Raw genomic sequence first — 21,071 nt, forward strand, 5'->3', positions numbered from 1 at the left:
GCACACTCATTCTTAATTTTATCTCTTCTAGAATGTCAGAAAGTCCTAGTATATCCTAGTGAATCAGTGCAGTTATTGTTAACTTCTATCAAATTGAAGCATTGAAGGTAGAAGCCATTTCTTCCAACTGCCATCTTTGACCTTCCATTAGGCATCAAAGGCAGAGAATGTGATGTTGTTTGAGACACCTCCAGAGCTGAGACGAGAATGGAGGTAGACAAGAAGCTAACTCTGGATTGACTTCAAGATTGCGAATTTTATCAAAATCTTAATTTTACCAGATAATGAATGTGCTTATCTGTTAGCGTAGTATAGGATACTGGTGTTTATGTACTGTTTGCAACGCATGTTGAATGGATATTCATTTTTAATTGTTATTCCTGCTAGTTTAACATCTTCTGAAACAATTCAAAAGGAAGAAATCAAATCATCTTGAGAATTATTATAGTATTATAAATAAAACCTTCCTATAAATAATCTGATATATAGCTTCTGCAGAATGCAATTTGTATATAAAAGAACAAGAAAATCATGCATTGTAAGCATTTTCAACTGAAATTTTTTCATGGAGCCTCTCTATTAGAATCTACCAACAATGATAGTAACGAGAATGAGATGATTCAGTCTATCCAAATTTATAGTAGCACAACAAAATTGTGCGAGTAAGTTGATAGTTTTTATTTATTAATTTATTTTTAAAAATATAAAAAACCTTATTGAAAGGTTAATTGTTTTTCCTTGTGAATGTGATTTCCTTTTTTTGATATTCTTTATTTGATAGGTTTTGTGCCCACGAATATGAAATTAAAAGACATGGCTGGAGCTGCTCTGGCTTACAAATGCATGGAGGTGGCATATATGAGGGTAGAATATAGCTTAATCATAAAATCACAATAGAGTATTCTTTTATTTTATTTTTATTTATTTTATTTTTTATTTTGGGTTGAAAAATTGTTACGCCTCGTGTAGCTCTATCACATATTTTCCGAACATTGTTCATCATGCTAGATGTCAGATTCATAAACAAAGGTTGGGGGAAAAAGCCTAATGTTGAACTAAACTAGTAGATTAAATTAAGATTTAACTAGTGGCAGCACTATCAACCTATGATGCATAGATACTTCAAACTAGTCACCGTATTTCCATTAGATACATGTCATGTCAAATACTTTGAAGATACGTATGGTTATATTTTGCCAATGTTATTAGATGTACACACACTTTCCCTTGTTACCTTGAACACTATAACTCTGGCAACAGCTTCAACTACGAGGGAATCTTCATTATCCCCTGCTGTAATTTATTAGTATAATAAATTAATAATCATCATATCCGTGTAATCTATTACTAAGTAGAGAGTCTAACCATGTTAAATCCTTCTTGTCATGTGTTACCAATCAATTGTTATCCACATTTCGTTATCATGTTGGGTGGAGGAAGGCCCTCATGATTTAGATGGCCATAAATAGAATGGAAAATGTTAGTGTGTTGAAAGTTTCAACTCAAAAATTGATGCAAATATCACCACCCTATTGGCTATTGGACTTCATAAGAATCTATAACAGAAAGAAGAAAGTAATAACTCTAACAACAACCAATAAAAAAAAGAGAACGAAAATCACATAAAAAAAAACTAAGTTCATCCACTAAAATAAATACAAAAATTAAACTATCAAATAAAAATATTACTTTATAACTCTAACATCCAAATTTATTATATTACAAATTATTTTAAATAAAATATCTTTTAAATTTAACTTTAGTTCATACATATTTAATTTAATTTTATAAAATATAATAATTTTTAATATTTATTATATACTATTATTAATTTACGTCCTCTGTATAGCGCAAATCACATTCTAGTTTTTCTAAATCTCTTTAACCCGATTTGCAATTACATGAAGTCTAAAGTCAAACATAGAATTATTTTCAGCAGTACACACCATTTCTAGCCGCATATTTTGAATTGAATATTCTAGTCAGGTTCTTTAAGGATCAGAACCAACTTCCACCGCGGAAGACAAATCCATCATGCTATTGGCTATTGGATGCAGTGTGGACCACACATAGAATTATGAAAGCACTCACTTTTTTTTTCCGAGGAAGAGAGAAGGAATCATCATATGAACTTGTCCCAAAGACCAATGAGCATGTGTGAAGTCAATGTCTTCTTGCTACAAGGAAAACAAAATACATAAGCAATTAAGCATCACTTTCTGAACCTACTGCTACTACTTCCTTTACCTTCATTGCAAACAATCATCCACTACTTTCCTTGTTTTCTTTCTTCTAATCTTGAGATCAACATGGCTGCAAGATTTGTGGGAGAAGCTTTTCTCAACTCTGCACTTGGCACTATCTACGACATGCTGATTTCACCCTTACTTGTCAACTTCATCCAGCGAAAGAAGCTTAACCGGAAGCTGGTTGAGAAGCTGGAGACAGTTCTGAAGGCTGCTCATGCTGTGATCAATGACGCCGAGCGGAGGCAGATCGAAGAGGAAGCTGTGAAGGACTGGCTGGACAGGCTGAAGTATGCTGTGTACGATGCTGAAGACATACTTGATGAAGTCACCACCAAAGCTGCCATTCAAAAGGTTCAAGGTAACTCTCTGTCTCGCTATGTCAATTTGCATGGTGATGGTGAGATAGTAACCAAGATAGAAGAGATCATTGATGCATTAGAGTCAATTGTAAATGAGAAAGATGGTCTTGGCTTGAAGGAGATACCGGTGGAGGACATGTCATGGAGGATCCCCTCAACATCTCTGGTTGGTGTGCATCAAATATATGGCAGGGACCAAGACAGGGAGGCCATAGTAAAACTGTTGTTAGATGTTACCAATGACGGTGGAATATCCGTGATTACTATGGTCGGCATGGGTGGAATAGGAAAGACTACTTTGGCTCAGATAGTTTACAATGATGACCGAGTGAAACAAAAATTTGATGTTAAGGCATGGGTTTGTGATGGGCAAGAAGAATTTGACGTTCTTAAGGTGACAAAGGCTGTGATGGAAGCAACTTCTAGTTCTTGCAGCTCAACTGAGTTAAACACAATTCAGGAGAGCTTGAAGAAAGTCCTAGCAGGGAAGAAGTTGTTGGTTGTTTTGGATGACATGTGGAGAAACAATTATGATGCCTGGATAAGTTTTCTAAAGCCTTTTAAATCTAGTAACGGGGGTGTTAAGATTCTTGTAACAACCCGTCTTGATTCCACTGCTGATATGGTGAAAACTCTTCCAACTTACCATTTGAATTTCTTGGGTGATGATCACTGCTGGTCAGTGTTTGCAGATCATGCATGTCTTAATTCTGCTGAACCTCATATCCGTTCTGATCTAGAAGTAGTTGGTCGAAAAATTGTCAAAAAGTGTAATGGGTTAGCTTTGGCTGCTCAAACACTTGGAGGTTTATTAAGAGCAAGAAAAGAAGTAGCGGATTGGGAGTTTATATTGAGGAGTGAAATTTGGGAACTTCCCAAAAAAGATAGTGGGATTCTTCCTGCATTGAGAATCAGTTATCACTACCTCCCCTCGTACTTAAAACGTTGCTTTGTTTATTGTTCTTTATTCCCAAAAGACAATGAATTCAAAAGAGATGAACTGGTGTTATTGTGGATGGCAGAAGGTCTTTTGCAGCGACCAAAGAGTGGCAGCACTTTAGAAGAAGTTGGTTCTAAATATTTTAATGATTTGGTTTCCAGATCATTTTTCCAACATTCTAACACTGATGAAAATTTATTTGTGATGCACGATCTCATGCATGATTTAGCAATATTCTACGGTGGAAAGTTCTTTTTGAGAAACTTTGAACTCAAAACTGCAGACAAGCATGATGCTTGTCCTCGTCATTTTTCAAATGGTCTTGTAATCGATGATTCGTTATTCTCAGAGATTTCGGAAGTACGTGATTGTTTAAAAAATACAAGGACATTGCTGGATATCAGTTTTAAAACATGCAATGGTTACACAGAGGAAATTGATCCTTGTCGCTTACTTGCACAGTTGAAGCACGTACGGGTTTTGTCATTTAAATCCCTTCCTCCTGATGAGCTTGATTCAATAGGTGATTTGATCCATTTGCGTTATTTGGATCTCTCTTATTCATCTATCGAGACATTGCCAGAGTCAATGTGCAAATTTTATAATTTACAAACACTGAAGTTGAATGATCGTGATCGTCTAGAAAAGCTTCCAAACAACATGCAGGATCTTGTAAATTTACGTCATTTGGATCTCTCTGGTACGTCTATTGTGGAATTACCCGAGTCATTGAGCAAATTGTATAATTTACAAACATTAAACTTGAGTGCTTGTGAAGAACTAAAAAAGCTTCCAAGCAAGATGCAAGATCTTGTAAATCTGCGCCATCTCGACATTGAAGATACTAATTTAGAAGAGATGCCAAAAGGGATGAGCAAATTAAAAGATTTGCAGATTCTGAGTTACTACATTGTTGGCGAGCATGAAGAGAATGGGGTAGGAGAATTGGGAGAACTTGTAAATCTTCAAGGGTCATTTCATATTAGGAAATTAGAGAATGTCGTTAATAGCAGTGAGGCTTGGAAAGCAAGGATGTTTGATAAGAAACACATCAATGATCTAAGGTTGCAGTGGAGATCAGTTGAATATGGTGATATTGTTGATTCCGAAATCGAAAAAGATGTACTTGACAAATTACGTCCTCACAAAGACTTGAAGAAGCTATTCATCTGGTGTTACAGAGGTACGATGTTTCCGGATTGGGTAGGGCAGTGTTCGTACCACAACATGACTTGGTTGGAGCTGAGGGGATGCAGGAATTGTTGGGTGGTTCCTTCACTTGGACAGTTACCCTCTCTGGAGAGGCTGGTCATTAGAGAGCTCGACAAGGTGAAGAAGATTGGTGGGTCATTCTATAAGGGTGATGGAACTCATCAGCATCAGGAGACACCCTTCCGATCCCTTAAATATCTGACTATTGAAAAACTGCCTTGCTGGGAGGAATGGGAGTCATATGAATGTGATGATGATGATGATGCACCATTTCCGAAACTTGAGACACTTGAGATATGGGATTGTCCTAAGTTAAGAGGAGATTTGCCCACTTTCCTTCCGTCTTTGAAACAAATTTACATTTCAGGATGCGAGGAGATTGGTTGTTATCTGCCAAGAGCTCCCATCCTACGCTCATTAAGAATAGATGGCAAACAGGAAGCAAGAATGCGGGAGCTACCACTTTCCATGTTGGAGACACTAATCGTTAATGGAGAGCAGCAGGTGGAGTATGTGTTTGAGGCCATGACCCACACCCAACCAACCTCTCTCAGTTCTTTACAAATCTCAAAATGCTCATCAGTGGTATCATTTCCAGGGGATGCTTTGCCCCCTTCGTTGAAACAGTTGAGCATATACGATTGCAAGAACGTAGAATTCCCAATGCAACACCATCAACATCACTCGCTACAGAGATTAGAAATACACAACAGCTGCAATTCGCTTACATTCTTCGCATTGCCAGCGTTCCCAAATCTCGATTATCTTAGCATCAAAGAACTTGAAAATTTGACATCTCTGGAGCTGTCACAGTCACAGTCCCTCCTAAGATTATCAATTTCAGATTGCCCTAAGCTGGAGAACATAATAAGGCTGCCTGCCTGTTTAAGGGAACTCAAAATCAGAGAATGTGGGTTGTTGGGTGAAGGCATAGAGAGGAAGGACCCCCACATTTGGCCATCCATTTCCCACATCCCCTACATTAAAGTTGACGGGAAACAGATTCGCAATGACTCAACATCTTAAAACAGGTACTGTTTCTCTCTCTCTCTCTCTCTCTCTCTCTCTCTCTCTCTCTCTCTCTCTCTCTCTCAAAATCAGAGAATGTGGGTTGTTGGGTGAAGGCATAGAGAGGAAGGACCCCCACATTTGGCCATCCATTTCCCACATCCCCTACATTAAAGTTGACGGGAAACAGATTCGCAATGACTCAACATCTTAAAACAGGTACTGTTTCTCTCTTTCTCTCTCTCTCTCTCTCTCTCTCTCTCTCTCTCTCTCTCTCTCTCTCTCTCTCAAAATCAGAGAATGTGGGTTGTTGGGTGAAGGCATAGAGAGGAAGGACCCCCACATTTGGCCATCCATTTCCCACATCCCCTACATTAAAGTTGACGGGAAACAGATTCGCAATGACTCAACATCTTAAAACAGGTACTGTTTCTCTCTCTCTCTCTCTCTCTCTCTCTCTCTCTCTCTCTCTCTCTCTCTCTAAACAAAAGGATTTCATCTTCAGCAACATCATATTCATTATATTATCATTACGATAGTTTTAATCTAACTGAATTTCATCAATCCTTTTTATTTTTTATATCAAATCTACTCTATACTGTTTCGAATCATGTGTCTCATGTCCTTCTACTCTAAATATAAAACCCAGTCCTCACTTATGACACTCTTAATCACCACTACAGTACATGGTCGAGGCAAATTTAGTTGTCATGATATCAGAAAGGAATTCTGAAGCATGTTTTTTAACCAAGTTTTGACTTTTGTGTAGCATTATATGCTGTTAGTGTATCATAACTCATAATTCAATTGGCCCATCTTCACTATCAATCTGCTACTTCCACTTTTTAAGCTTCTTCTCATAGTTGGACTATTGCACAACAAAATAGTAAAGAACTTTTGCTCTCTTTTTTGCAGGAACCATCTCAGAAGGAGTATGCATGATTCTGCCCTTGACAATTGGTAATTTTGTGGACAAATTTGTGATTTTAGGATAAAAAGGTATGCCTATTGTAAGAGAAAAACATTTATGCCCCCAACTATATATTCCTGTACTTGATTTGCTCCAACACAATCCTAAATCCTAATCACTTTCTTGCTTTGGTTGCCATAACAGCTTTTTTGGGCTGCCTGGACCAACTTCCTCTTGCTCTTTGCTTATCCATACTGCTTTTCGCCCGTTTTAAATTGAGAATTGTAAGCAACTTTTACCCTTTCATTAATCATTGTATCCATATTAGTTTCATTTTTCTTCTCCCGTAATGGGAATAAACAAAATGCCTTCCTTGTAATAATAATTGAATATAGGTAAAATGGCAGAAATATGATCTAGGTATATAAAATTTTAATAACATTAAAATAATGATGTCTTCGGATGCTTAATTAATTGGCATACTTTTATCAAAGGTATTCGTGTAAAAAAAATTTTGAGTTCTTAAGTTACTCATTGTTTCATTGCATGATGCATATTATACTCTAACACCATGGTTTCCTAAGATTAATTTTATTGGCACCGATACCTCTGAATTTTGGTCGTTCTGGTAGTTATATATTATGAATATCACTGGAGCTATATATATTGTACTTGTACCTTCGTTCTGTGATGATTGATATAGAGCAGCAATGTCAATGGCAACTTTAGAGTAGAGAGTAGATGCATCAACTCTGATTGATTTAACCACCATGTATCTTAACCACTAAGCATATGCAAATTACATAGTAGTTGAGGACAAGGACATGACAAGTAGCAAATTACATTCTTAGTGTTGTTGTTGTTGTTGTTGTTGTTGTTTTTTTTTTTTTTTTTTTTTTTTTTTTTTTTTTTTTCTGGTGGTAGCAATAATATTTTAATCTAAGTGGTCATGTTCTTCAGGTTGCTAGGGTACATCAAACATGTCACCCATTCCACCATATGGCTCTATCAATTCAGATTCCACTTGGATGGAAGGAAATAGGAGATGTGTAACCACTGAGCAGCCCTTTCTCTCTCTCTTTTGAACGTTGGGAATAACCTACAAACTTTGTGCATTCAGATTTGTTCATAAAATTGATAATTTTGACTGCTTAGCTGAGTCCATTACTGAGATACTCTATGCCATTTGATTTAGAATTATGTTTTTCTATCTTTTTTTTGCCAAGTAGATTACTTTTCTGTATGACTAAGTGGCTTTGGTTGATTCAGTACTCTGTCACACCATGGGATTTATAGCAATAATTGAGTAAATTCAAGTTCCTTTTTGGCAACTCTCCTATATACATTTCTGAAATGGTATATCTCTTTCTTTATTGCTTTTTCTGGTAATCCTGTATTTTCCAATGAGTAATCCTAATGAATGTGATATTTCACACCATCCTAATAAAAAAGTTTTGCTAAAACTTCTAGGTATGTACCAATAAATGAGCATCTTAAGTTGCATGATGGACCAAGATAATTGATGGCTAAATTTAGTAGAAATTATTGCTATAAAATTATGCTCAAACTTATATATTATTGAATAATTTCAGTCCATATGATATACCAAATTTATCTCAAAATGCATACATTTTATAGTGCTATATAGTTACTGTCATACTGATAAAGATTTGGTTTGCATTATTGTGTGGTTAGGTCATTGAAAACTAATTAATGCATTATTACAACTTATAAACTGTGTCACATACTAGTAGTTTTTTGAGATTGTTTTGTAAATTTTCTTGTTCAAAATTGTGTGAATGTTCTGATAAGTTTAGTAGTCTTGGTGAGTGGTTGACCTTGTGCCATCTCTTTTTAATACGTGGGCTTGTAATGGTAAAAGTAGTTTATATTAACAATTTTTTTTAATAAGAAAATCAGATTGCAACCATTATTGAAGATTACATGAAAATGTTGTTGAGGTTGTTGGGATACATGTCTTCAATTTATGCATTTAGCTTTTAGAGTCACCAAACCAGGAAAAAAGACAATTTTTAGAAATCATATTTCAACCTCAATGAAGCTTAGAAACCATTTAGCTTTTTTTAAAGGATGATTACATGGTTTAACTTATTCCTAATCTCAAATTAAACAATTATTCTTCTATAGGTTTATTTATATAATAATAAGCAGAGCTTTTTGTATTCCATTAAGAAAAGTAGAAAATCTAACTAAATATTCAAATTTCGAAGAGTTAAGAGCATCTCCAATATTAGTTTTAATTTCAATTTTATTTTGAGTTCTATAAGAATATTTGTGAAAGTATCTCTCTAAATTAATATTTTTTATAAAAAATGACTATAATATTTCTATTATAAAAAATAACTAAAATACTCATATTTTATATATACATATTGAAAATTTTAAATCCTAACTCTATCACAACAGGGAAGAAAAGGGTTTGAATTTAGAATTTTTAAAATTAATATATATAATAAGAATATTTTAGTTATTTTTTATAATAAGAATATTGTAGTTATTTTTTATAAAAAAATAATATTAATTTAGAGTAATTCAAGATTTGATTTACCATTTTTTCGGTCAAATTAATTTATCTGGCCTAATTTTAATAAAAAATAACACATTATACGTATTAAATTTTAATTATTAAAAAATATTTTAAAAAAAGACGTTTTAAGCGTCTTTATCTAAATGACTCCCTTAATTTAAAGTTTAAAAACAAAAATTCTATGTTTTATTCGGTATAATTAATTAACACACCAAAATTTTCAAGGTGCATTCTACTGTGGCTACAATATAGAAGACAAATCAGCTAAAGACAGCTGGCCTAAGAATTTTGACTCTAAAGCTAATTTGATCCTTTTAGTTGGCTCTTAATTGGTTTAGTTCCAAATTTTTATGACAGTAACTTTGTTATTAATCTTAACCATTTCCATACATTCTAGTTGAAAAAAAAAACATTTTCCTAGGCCGTGCCACTGAAACGACACCGTTCCCACCTTCATGTTCTTCAACTGGCTCCGCGTCCAGGTCAACTCATCACAGAGTCGGAGATCTTGAGTGCGACTCGCTCGGTGGAAGGCGACGGTTACTGCTGCAACAACTAAGACTGAAGAGCGGTAACATAAGTGGAGAGTGAGCGAGATCCAATGGAGTGGCGGAAGGAGTGGTTAGGGTGGGCGCACGATGATCGGATCAGATCTTGCGTGGGCGCCAATTACTGTTACTATAATAAACCACCGTGTTCTTCAAGGAGTGATCCACAAAGTCACAAACAATAATTCAAAACCAAATAAATTAATTATTCAATTTTTTCTTTTCTAATTAGAAGTTTCAACTTTCAGCACTTATGTTAAATTCAGTTAGGAGTTATTTAAAAGGGTCAACCACTTTCAAAACTAAACCAGGTGGCATTTGCTGATTTGTAGAGAAAACTATAGACACTTGTAGTCATCAAAACTACAGTCACAGTAGAACTGGCATTTTTTCAACGGCGAAAACTTGCCCGTATTATTGACTTCAATGTACACTTTAATGTAAACATACCAAACAATTCATTACTTGCTACTATTTCCTTCTTTGTAAGAAATCTGAGTTGAGTGCAAAGCGCTTCCTTGTGAACATGGTTGCAGAACTTGTTGGAGGAGCTTTTCTCTCTTCTTTCCTCAATGTTCTTTTTGACAGGTTGTCCGATGATAAGTTTGTCAAATGGATTCGAGGAAAGAAGCTTGACCAGAATCTGCTAGAAAGGTTGGAGACAATTCTGAACGTGGTTGAAGCTGTGCTGAATGATGCTGAGAAGAAACAGATCACTGTCCATGCTGTCAAGAGGTGGCTTCAAAATCTTCAAGATGCTGTTTATGATGCTGATGACTTGTTGGATGAAATTACCACCAAAGCTGCCATTCAAGAGGATCCAGGTAACTTCCTGTCTCGTATCTTCAATTCACAAGATAGGGATATGGTTGTTACTAGGATTGAAGAAGTCATTGCTAGACTAGAGGGTATTGCAAAACACAAAGATATCCTTGGTCTGGAAAATATTGCAGCCAAGAATATGTCTGGGAGGATTCTATCAACCTCACTAGTTAAAAAATCTGATATGTTTGTTGGGAGGGACAAAGAGAGGGATGCTATAGTGAAATTGTTGTTAGATGATACTAACAATGGTGATTTGTCTGTGATTCCCATAGTAGGCATGGGTGGGATAGGCAAAACTACTCTGGCAAAATTGGTTTATAATGATGTCAAAGTGAAGCAAAAATTTCATGTTAAAGCATGGGTTTGTGTTGGTGAGGAGGAATTTGATGTTCTTAAGATGACAAAGACTGTGATAAAAAAAACTGGTAGTTCTTGTCACTCAAGTGATTTAGATACAGTTCAAAATCATTTGAAGGATGAGCTAGCAGGGAAAAAATTCTTGGTTGTTATAGATGATGTATGGAGCAGTAATCGTGAGGGTTGGGGAAGTTTTCTAACTCCTTTTGAATGTGGAAGTGAGGGAGGTCATATCCTTGTAACAACCCGTCTTGATCGAGTTGCTTCTATGGTGAAAACTAATCATAATCAACCTCTCAATTTGAGTTTCTTGCATGAGGAAGATTGTTGGCTAGTGTTTGCAAAACATGCATTTTTTCCTACTGAATCTAGAGACCGTTCAACTTTAGAAATTGTTGGTAGAAAAATTGTTGAAAAGTGTAAAGGGTTACCATTGGCTGTTCAAACACTTGGGGGATTATTAAGAACAAAAGATCATGAAAGGGATTGGATTGATGTTTTGAATAGCAAAATTTGGGAGTTTTCTGAAGATGAGAGTAGCATTCTTCCTGCCTTAAAAATTAGTTATCATTACCTCCCTTCATACTTAAAACGTTGCTTTGTTTATTGTTCTTTATTCCCAAAAGACTACGAATTCGAAAGAGATGAACTGGTGTTATTATGGATGGCAGAAGGTCTTTTGCAGCAACCAAAGGGCGGCAGCACTTTACAAGAAGTTGGTTATAAATATTTTAACGATTTGGCTTCAAGAGCATTTTTTCAACATTCTAACTCTCTTGAAAATTCATTTGTGATGCATGATCTCATGCATGATTTATCGATATTCTATGGTGGGAAGTGCTTTTCTAGAACCATTGAACTCAAAACTGCATATATGCATGATGCTTGTTCTCGTCATCTTTCATATGATAGTAGCATGAATGCTTTGTTCTCAAAGATATTGGAAGAATGTGAAAGCTTAAAAAATGCAAGGACATTGCTGATATTTGATAAATGGCATGATTCCTCAGAGAAATTTGATCCTTGTGGCTTACTTGCACAGTTGAAGCATGTAAGAGTTTTGTCATTTAAATTCTTTCCACTTGATACATTGCCTGATTCAATAGGTGAGTTGATCCATTTGCGTTATTTGGATCTCTCTGGTGCACCTATCGTGACATTGCCCAAGTCAATGACTAACTTGTACAATTTACAAACATTGAAGTTGAGTAATTGTACAAGACTAGAAAAGCTTCCAATCAACATGCAGGGTCTTGTAAATTTGCGTCATTTGGATGTCTCTTATACGCCTATTTTGGTATTGCCCGAGTCATTGAGCGAATTGTACAATTTACATACTGTTGGGAATAAGGAGTATGACCACAATCCAATTAATCATGTGTCAAATAATTTGTTATTGTTATTATATTAAAATGTTAATATAATAAGGTCCTTGATTAAATTTAGAGATTTATCATTGTGATAGTGATCATAATATTGAGAGATAAATCTTTTATAATTTAATCTAAATTGTTCTTAGTCATAGGATTATTAAAAAGGACATTAATAATCCGAAAAGATCAATATATATATAATGGTCTTCATTGGATGAAGATTAATAGATCTCATTTATTAAATTATATATATAGATGGTGCATATAGAGATATGACCATTGAACTGACTCACTTTGAGAATTCCTAATGGTTATAATTACCGCATATTTATCAATAGGATATTCTCAAGATGAACATAGTAATAGAGTTTCCTTTGACCTGCGACTGTCATAGTAATTAACAATGTATTTATTATACTTTGATTCCGGACACCTAATACCCTAGGGTGCTAGTTGAATGGATATTGGGTATGATTTAAATACTTGTAGAATTAATGATTAGTCAATAAGGAATCCGTCAACTCTCGGTAAAGAGTTTGAGCTCTATGATTATAATGACTGAGATGAATAAAACCTTGGCCAAGGGGATTGAATGAATGAAGAAATGAGTTTCTTATGTCATTCACAGTTCATTATAATAATGGTAACAAGTTAGAGTTTGACAATTAAACCATACTCTAAAGGTTAACCAAGAGCTGGAAAGATGGAAGGAATTATACTTTGTTCTTCTGAGGTTCTTAGTAAAAATATATTACTTCATACTATCGGGTCGTTGAGGAGTGTTGCTAGACGCCAACCTTGATTAGTAAATTTAGTATGACTAATTTACTACCCGCTTAGTATTGAACCTATGGGGTCACACACTAACGAGTGTTCTAATCTTTGCTGTAGAATTATTTAATTATTAATTTGATTTGATCAAATAAATAATTATATTAATTCAAATGGAATATTATTATATTTTTTGCTAGCACCAAGAATATAATAATAGTATGATAATTGAGAATATTAAATGAGATTTGAGAATAATTAGTTATTCTATTTCTAAATTTGGATGAGATCCTAACTAATTCTTTTTCAAATTGAGTTATGATATAATTCATAAATTTGAAGGATTCAGATTTAGAATTTTAAGATATGATTTAAATTTGAATTGAGATTCAAATTTAAAATCAGTAACAAATCTCATACTATATATATGTATGCCAAGAGTAGAGGAAAAACAGATGAGAAAGACAGAGAGAATAAAACACAAGGGTTTTATTCCTTTACCTCTACACACATAAGTGTATGTGAGCCTAATTCTTGGAGAAGAATTTTATGGTGTGCAAAAGTTGCAAAGAGGTTCTCAATTTAGATCAGATATCCATTGGTCAAAGAGTTGACAGCAAAGTTTGGTCTCGGTGTGGATACGCATAGCGTCTTCGTACCATCGAAGGAGAAAAAGATTTTTACTAGCGTACTCAGGTATTTAGATTTGATCTATTATATATTTATTATTGGAATAAAATTTAAGCACAAAATAGATCTTTAGGATTACTTTCTTTTCTTCTGCTGCGTGTTATGAACACATGGTAATCCTTCAGTGGTATCAGAGCATTGGCTTTTTGTGTTTAAATTTTATTCCTATTTTCTTAAATTTGTGAATTAATAGGATTAATTCAAATTTTTTTTAAGCATGCGATGCAGTTATTTCCATTGAGATGGTTTTCTAATAAATTAATAGTTAATTTATTTCAATTTTAATTATTTAATTGTGATTAAATTATCATTTTTTTAATTTAAAAGTTATATTTAAAATCAAATATTTTGTTTGATTTTTTTTATTTATTAAATTTTATTGTGATTTTGATCATAATAAAAGGAATAAGATGCAAAATATTTTTTGTTTGTTTCTTATATATATAAGTGTATATATAAAGGTCAAATTTGATTTGATAATTTTTAAAGCTAAACGCTAATACATGAAAAAATCAAATTTTGATTTGATTTATGTGTTTTGAACACTATAATATTAAAAATTAGTTTTTCTAATATTCTTGATTATAAAGAGCGGCCTGACAACCAGGAGTTTTATTTTCAAGATAATAATCAGTATATACATTTGATGTATTAAGGATTTAATTTTATATTTTTACCTAGACAACCTGGGAGTATAAAATTTAATCCATGAATACTGGTAGAAATATTCTAACAATGGAGATAAATCCTAAAAGTTGGGAGATTGTCAAAAAATAAATTTATCTCTTGTTTACAAGGAACAACCTGACAACCAGGAGACTTGTACTCAAAGATAGAATTTATTTATGCATATGATGATGTATAAGGAGAATTAATTTTATACTTGAACCTAGACAACCTAGGGGTATAAAATATAATTCAGTTAAATAATTGTCTGACAACCAGATAATTATTTGGGATTATAATTATATGTGATATAATTTAATCATGTTTATTTAGAATAGGTATGAGTAACAACTTGACAACCAAGGTACTCATTCACGATTCTAAATAATTTTGTCAGAAATATAGATTTCTTATTTACTTTCATATTTTAAATTTTTAAATATGTCTCCCTTTTGTGTGGCATACTTGAAAGTAATATATTGGCTAACATCTGAGAATTGTTCTCATGTATGAAAGGGTTATCATGGAGATGATAATTTTATTAAAATAATATCCTCCAATAAAATTGGTTTTGGAGTGGTTATAACTTTTGAAATATTTGTAATATCATTTTACATGGGTTGTTTTGACAACCATAAGTTCTAATTTCAAAGGCATCTCCCCACTATTTATTATTGAACATCTTGAGAAGATGTATGATGTCCAAAGTAAGATAGTATGACTATCAAAGATTTTATTTAAACTAGTGAGAGTATTGGGCAATATATTTTGAATTAAACAACTTTAGAAGTTGTAATGTCATTAGGCAAAAGGCTTTAGCGAAAATTGTTCTTGCAAGCAATTTTGGAAATTTATTTGGTTACAAACAAAATTTTCCTTAATATGATTAAGGTTTGTGATCCTTTTAGAAAAATTCAACATGAGTGTTGAGGAATCAAAATTGCTCTTAAGGGTTGGTTTGACCAATAATAAAAATATTGAGTATTTTTATTATAAGAGTTTTAAAGTAAAATCTCTAATATCTAATTGATATTCTATTAAATAGAGAATGGGATTCTCTCCATGCATAAATACTAGTACTCTATGTACTCCATCATGTTTAAGAAACATAAAATTTGATTTAGTTGAATATCACTATTTGTTAAATATTTAGACTACATTTTCGAAATGTGACTAAATTAACAAATTTCTCACTAAATCAATTTTTTTTACCCATATGAGATATGGAAAAGGCATAAGCTGAAACTCAAGAACATTAGAGTTTGGAGATGTCTTATATGTGTTAAGAGATTGTACAACAAATAGAATTGATATTAGGTCTAATAAATGAGATTTATTGGTTACCCTAAAGAAATAATAAGATTATTTTTATCACTCTTCTTATGACAAAGTATAAAAGGTTTGATCGTCAAACTAACTTTTCGAAAAAGTAGCCTATTTGTATAATGATATAATTCTATAAAGATAGATCTAATGGTTACTTAGATTTTTTATAATCATGTTCAATAAGGATTGTCCTTAAAATAAAATTATGCACTATTGTAGTGGGAGATTTCATGTTTTAAGAAAATGTGATATTTATTATGCACTAAGCATATTTTGCAAAAGGTCAAGCACATATGCTCAAGAGTTAAGGTGTTTAAGGTCAAAAGAGTTTTGATAAACACAAATGTGCATTGAAAATTATACACATGATTGATTGGCTCTAGTGCAAGTGGGAGATTATTGTGATAATAGTATGCCCAAGATCCAATCTATCATGATTGGCTCTCGTGCAAGTGGGAGATTGTTGGGAATAAGGAGTATGACCACAATCCAATCAATCATGTGTCAAATAATTTGTTATTGTTATTATATTAAAATGTTAATATAATAAGGTCCTTCATTAAATTTAGAGATTTATCATTGTGATAGTGATCATAATATTGAGAGATAAATCTTTTATAATTTAATCTAAATTGTTCTTAGTCATAGGATTATTAAAAAGGACATTAATAATCCGAAAAGATCAATATATATATAATGGTCTTCATTGGATGAAGATTAATAGATCTCATTTATTAAATTATATATATAGATGGTGCATATAGAGATATGACCATTGAACTGACTCACTTTGAGAATTCCTAATGGTTATAATTACCGCATATTTGTCAATAGGATATTCTCAAGATGAACATAGTAATAGAGTTTCCTTTGACCTGCGACTGTCATAGTAATTAACAATGTATTTATTATACTTTGATTCCGGACACCTAATACCCTAGGGTGCTAGTTGAATGGATATTGGGTATAATTTAAATACTTGTAGAATTAATGATTAGTCAATAAGGAATCCGTCAACTCTCGGTAAAGAGTTTGAGCTCTATGATTATAATGACTGAGATGAATAAAACCTTGGCCAAGGGGATTGAATGAATGAAGAAATGAGTTTCTTATGTCATTCACAGTTCATTATAATAATGGTAACAAGTTAGAGTTTGACAATTAAACCATACTCTAAAGGTTAATCAAGAGCTGGAAAGATGGAAGGAATTATACTTTGTTCTTCTGAGGTTCTTAGTAAAAATATATTACTTCATACTATCGGGTCGTTGAGGAGTGTTGCTAGACGCCAACCTTGATTAGTAAATTTAGTATGACTAATTTACTACCCGCTTAGTATTGAACCTATGGGGTCACACACTAACGAGTGTTCTAATCTTTGCTGTAGAATTATTTAATTATTAATTTGATTTGATCAAATAAATAATTATATTAATTCAAATGGAATATTATTATATTTTTTGCTAGCACCAAGAATATAATAATAGTATGATAATTGAGAATATTAAATGAGATTTGAGAATAATTAGTTATTCTATTTCTAAATTTGGATGAGATCCTAACTAATTCTTTTTTAAATTGAGTTATGATATAATTCATAAATTTGAAGGATTCAGATTTAGAATTTTAAGATATGATTTAAATTTGAATTGAGATTCAAATTTAAAATCAGTAACAAATCTCATACTATATATATGTATGCCAAGAGTAGAGGAAAAACAGATGAGAAAGACAGAGAGAATAAAACACAAGGGTTTTATTCCTTTACCTCTACACACATAAGTGTATGTGAGCCTAATTCTTGGAGAAGAATTTTATGGTATGCAAAAGTTGCAAAGAGGTTCTCAATTTAGATCAGATATCCATTGGTCAAAGAGTTGACAGCAAAGTTTGGTCTCGGTGTGGATACGCATAGCGCCTTCGTACCATCGAAGGAGAAAAAGATTTTTACTAGCGTACTCAGGTATTTAGATTTGATCTATTATATATTTATTATTGGAATAAAATTTAAGCACAAAATAGATCTTTAGGATTACTTTCTTTTCTTCCGCTGCGTGTTATGAACACATGGTAATCCTTCACATACACTGAAGTTGACCAGGTGTAAAGGACTAAAAAAGCTTCCAAGCAGGATGCAAGATCTTATAAATCTACGCCATCTCCATATTGAATATACTAATTTAGAAGAGATGCCTAAAGGGATGAGCAAATTGAAAGACTTGCAGATTTTATGTCACTACATTGTTGGAAAGCATGAAGAGAATGGGATAGAGGAATTGGGAGAACTTGTAAATCTTCAACGGTCACTCAGTATTGAGAAATTAGAGAATGTGGTTGATAGCAGTGAAGCTTGGAAGGCAAGGATGGTTGATAAGAAATACATCAGTCATTTATGTTTGGAGTGGTCATCAGGTGAAGATAGTGATATTGTTGATTCCCAAATCGAAAAAGATGTACTTGCCAAATTAGAACCTCACAAAGACTTGAAGAGGCTAAGCTTATGGGGTTACAGAGGTACCATGTTTCCGGATTGGGTAGGGCAGTCTTCGTACCACAACATGACTAAGTTGGAGCTGTTGGGATGCAGGAATTGTTGGGTGCTTCCTTCACTTGGACAGTTACCCTCTCTAATTAGATTGGAGATTTCACATTGTGAGAAGCTGAAGATGATTGGTGGTGAATTCTATCAGGAGACACCCTTCCGATCCCTTAAACATCTCTCATTTTTTTATATGCCTTGCTGGGAGGAATGGGAGTCATTTGAATGTGACGAAGATGATGCACCATTTCCTCAACTTGAGCATCTTTCGATAGTGAACTGTCCTAAGTTAAGAGGAGATCTCCCCACTTTCCTTCCGTCTTTGAAATTACTTTGCATTGAAGAATGCGAGGAGCTTGGTTGTTATCTGCCAAGAGCTCCCATGTTGCGCCATTCACAAATATATGGCGCAAAGGAAGCAAGAATTCGGGAGCTACCACTTTCGATGTTGCAAACTCTATCCATTGATGGAGAGCAGCAAGTGGAGTATGTGTTTGATGCCATGATCCACACCCAACCAACCTCTCTCGCAGAGTTAAGAATCTTAAACTGCTCATCAGCCATATCATTTCCAGGGGATTCTCTGCCCCCTTCATTGCAAGAGCTATCAATCAAGGATTGCAAGAATGTGGAATTCCCAATGCAACAGCAACAATATGAGTCACTAACGAGTCTTGAAATAGACAACAGCTGTGATTCACTTACATCCTTCCCATTGTCAGCGTTCCCAAATCTCAGGTCCTTCATAATTGCAAGACGAGAAAATTTGACATCTCTAGGGGAGTTGTCACAGTCACAGTCCCTTCGAGAATTACGGGTTGAAGAATGTCCTAAGCTGGAGAACATAAGGTTGCCTGCCTCTTTAAGTCGACTCTTCATTATTAAATGTGGGTTGTTGGGTGAAGGCATAGAGAGGAAGGATCCCCACATTTGGCCATCCATTTCCCACACCCCCCACATTTTTGTTAATGGGAGATCGATTCGCAATGACTCAACATCTTAAAACAGGTAACTCTTTTGCCCTTTCTATCCCAAAGCCACTTCATCTTCTCTAACATCACATTCATTTTTCATACATTATATTATCATCATGATAGTTTATTCTTACTGAATTTCATCAACCCATTTTTTAATTGTAACAAGTCATGTTGGTTGTTTATGAAATCTACTCTACACTGTTTCAAATCATGTGTCTCATGTCCTTCTACTCTAAATATAAAACAGAATCCTCTGTTATGACACACTCAATCACCACTACAGTACATGGTCGAGGCAAATTTAGTTTTGACTTTTCGCTTTTGAGTAGCATTATGTGGCTGTTAGTGTATCATAACTCATAATTCAATTGGCCCATCTTCTAGGGTGTAGAGCTATCACTCTGTTACTTCCGCTTTTTAAGCTTCTTCTCATCATTGGACTATTGCATAAGAAAATAGTAAATAACTTTTGGTCTCTTTTTTGCAGAAACTATCTCCTCATGAATAGTTGTTTGATATTCTCTGGAGTTGATAATTGGTAATTAATTTTGTGGACAATTTTGTGATTTTTCTTGATTTGCTCCAAGACATTCCTAAATCCTAATCACTTTCTTGCTTTTGTTGTGGTAACAGCTTTTTGGGCTGCCTGGACCACCTTCCTCTTGCTCTTTGCTTATCCATACTGCTTTTCGCTGGTCTTGCATTGAGAATTGTAAGCAACTTTTCACCCTTTCATTGCATCCATATTTGCTTCATTTTTCTTCTTCGTAATGTGAACTAACATATACATTATTGCTTCCTTCTTTGTATAAATATAAATAAAATGGAAGAAATATGCTCTAGGAATATAAAATTTTAATTCCAATCACATAATGATGTCTTGGGGGTGCTTAATTAATTTAGTTGTCATAACTTTAATCAAAGTTATTCGGGTATAATTTGTTGGGTTCTTAAATTATTGTTTTGTTGCATGATGATTACATATTATACTACTAACACCATTGTTTCATTTCATGCAACTGTTTCCTAAGATTAATTTTATTGGCACTGTTACCTCTGAATTTTGGTCGTTCTGGTAGTTATATATTATGAATGTCTCTAGAGCTATATATATTGGACTTGTACCTTCACTCTGTCATATAGAGCACCAATGTCAATGCCAACTTTAGAGTAGAGAGTAGATGCATCAACTCTGATTTAACCACCATGTATCTTAACCGTTAGGCATATACAAATTACATTTTTAGTCTTGTTTGTTATTTATTCATTTATTTTATTTTCCTGAGGTAGCTAAAATATTAATCTAATTGGACATGTTCTTCAGATTTCTAGGGTACATCAAACATGTCATCAGCTCCACCATGGCTCTATCTATTCAGAAATCTTTGGCGCTGCTCAGAGTTCCTGGAGCTCCAAGATGGGCCGATGGATTATGTTACTCATCCTTAGGATATAAACGAAGTTGTATACAATTGGAAACGAGGGAAGCAGGCTCCTTTTAGAAAGCTGTTAAGTCCATTTAGGTAAAGATAGGAGGGTTAGTTAGCAGTAGTAGTTGTTAGGTTAGTTACTATAATAATGGAATTGGGAATGTAATTGATGGGAATAAGGGTAGTGGCCTGAGTAGTTAGTATAAGAAAGCATGCTGAGTGTAAAGCAAATTTTGATGTTGAATAAAGAGACTGGAGAATACCACCTCTCTTTCCTCTTGTAGAGTTCTTAAACTTGGCCTAATGGATGTTAATGGATGTCCTTCCATTGTCACAATTCTCT

At 33.8% G+C, this 21,071-nt stretch overlaps 2 protein-coding genes across 6 annotated transcripts; both read left to right on the top strand.

Annotated features, from left to right (window-relative positions):
- Positions 1-1,490: 1,490 nt before the first annotated feature.
- LOC112728502 (putative disease resistance RPP13-like protein 1) lies at positions 1,491-8,009 on the top strand. 5 transcript variants are annotated; one of them, XM_029290891.2, is made up of 6 exons: positions 1,491-5,791; positions 5,885-5,987; positions 6,089-6,191; positions 6,684-6,767; positions 6,883-6,962; positions 7,639-8,009. In XM_029290891.2, the coding sequence occupies exon 1, from the start codon at positions 2,310-2,312 to the stop codon at positions 5,784-5,786; it is 3,477 nt and encodes a 1,158-aa protein (XP_029146724.1). In that variant the 5' UTR covers positions 1,491-2,309; the 3' UTR covers positions 5,787-5,791; positions 5,885-5,987; positions 6,089-6,191; positions 6,684-6,767; positions 6,883-6,962; positions 7,639-8,009. The 5 variants fall into 5 exon arrangements, with proteins under 5 accessions (XP_029146724.1, XP_029146723.1, XP_072065976.1 ...); XM_029290890.2 differs by having other exon boundaries at positions 1,491-5,987; XM_072209875.1 differs by having other exon boundaries at positions 5,885-6,191.
- Positions 8,010-10,300: 2,291 nt separating this feature from the next.
- Positions 10,301-19,324, top strand: LOC112730638 (putative disease resistance RPP13-like protein 1). The gene is made up of 2 exons (XM_029291133.1): positions 10,301-12,309; positions 17,884-19,324. Exons 1-2 carry the CDS (start codon positions 10,301-10,303, stop codon positions 19,322-19,324), a joined length of 3,450 nt encoding a protein of 1,149 aa, XP_029146966.1.
- The last annotated feature ends 1,747 nt before the right edge of the window (positions 19,325-21,071 follow it).

The sequence above is a fragment of the Arachis hypogaea genome, chromosome 12 (genome assembly GCF_003086295.3).
Source record: "Arachis hypogaea cultivar Tifrunner chromosome 12, arahy.Tifrunner.gnm2.J5K5, whole genome shotgun sequence".
In the NCBI taxonomy this organism is placed as follows: domain Eukaryota; kingdom Viridiplantae; phylum Streptophyta; class Magnoliopsida; order Fabales; family Fabaceae; genus Arachis; species Arachis hypogaea.

Coding starts and splice junctions, on each gene's coding strand:
- LOC112728502 (XM_072209876.1), top strand. CDS start 2,310: ATGGCTGCAAGATTTGTGGGAGAAGCTTTTCTCAACTCTGCACTTGGC.
- LOC112730638 (XM_029291133.1), top strand. CDS start 10,301: ATGGTTGCAGAACTTGTTGGAGGAGCTTTTCTCTCTTCTTTCCTCAAT. Junction 12,310..17,883: donor CATACTGTTGGGAATAAGGA/GTATGACCACAA, acceptor GAAGTTGACCAG/GTGTAAAGGACTAAAAAAGC.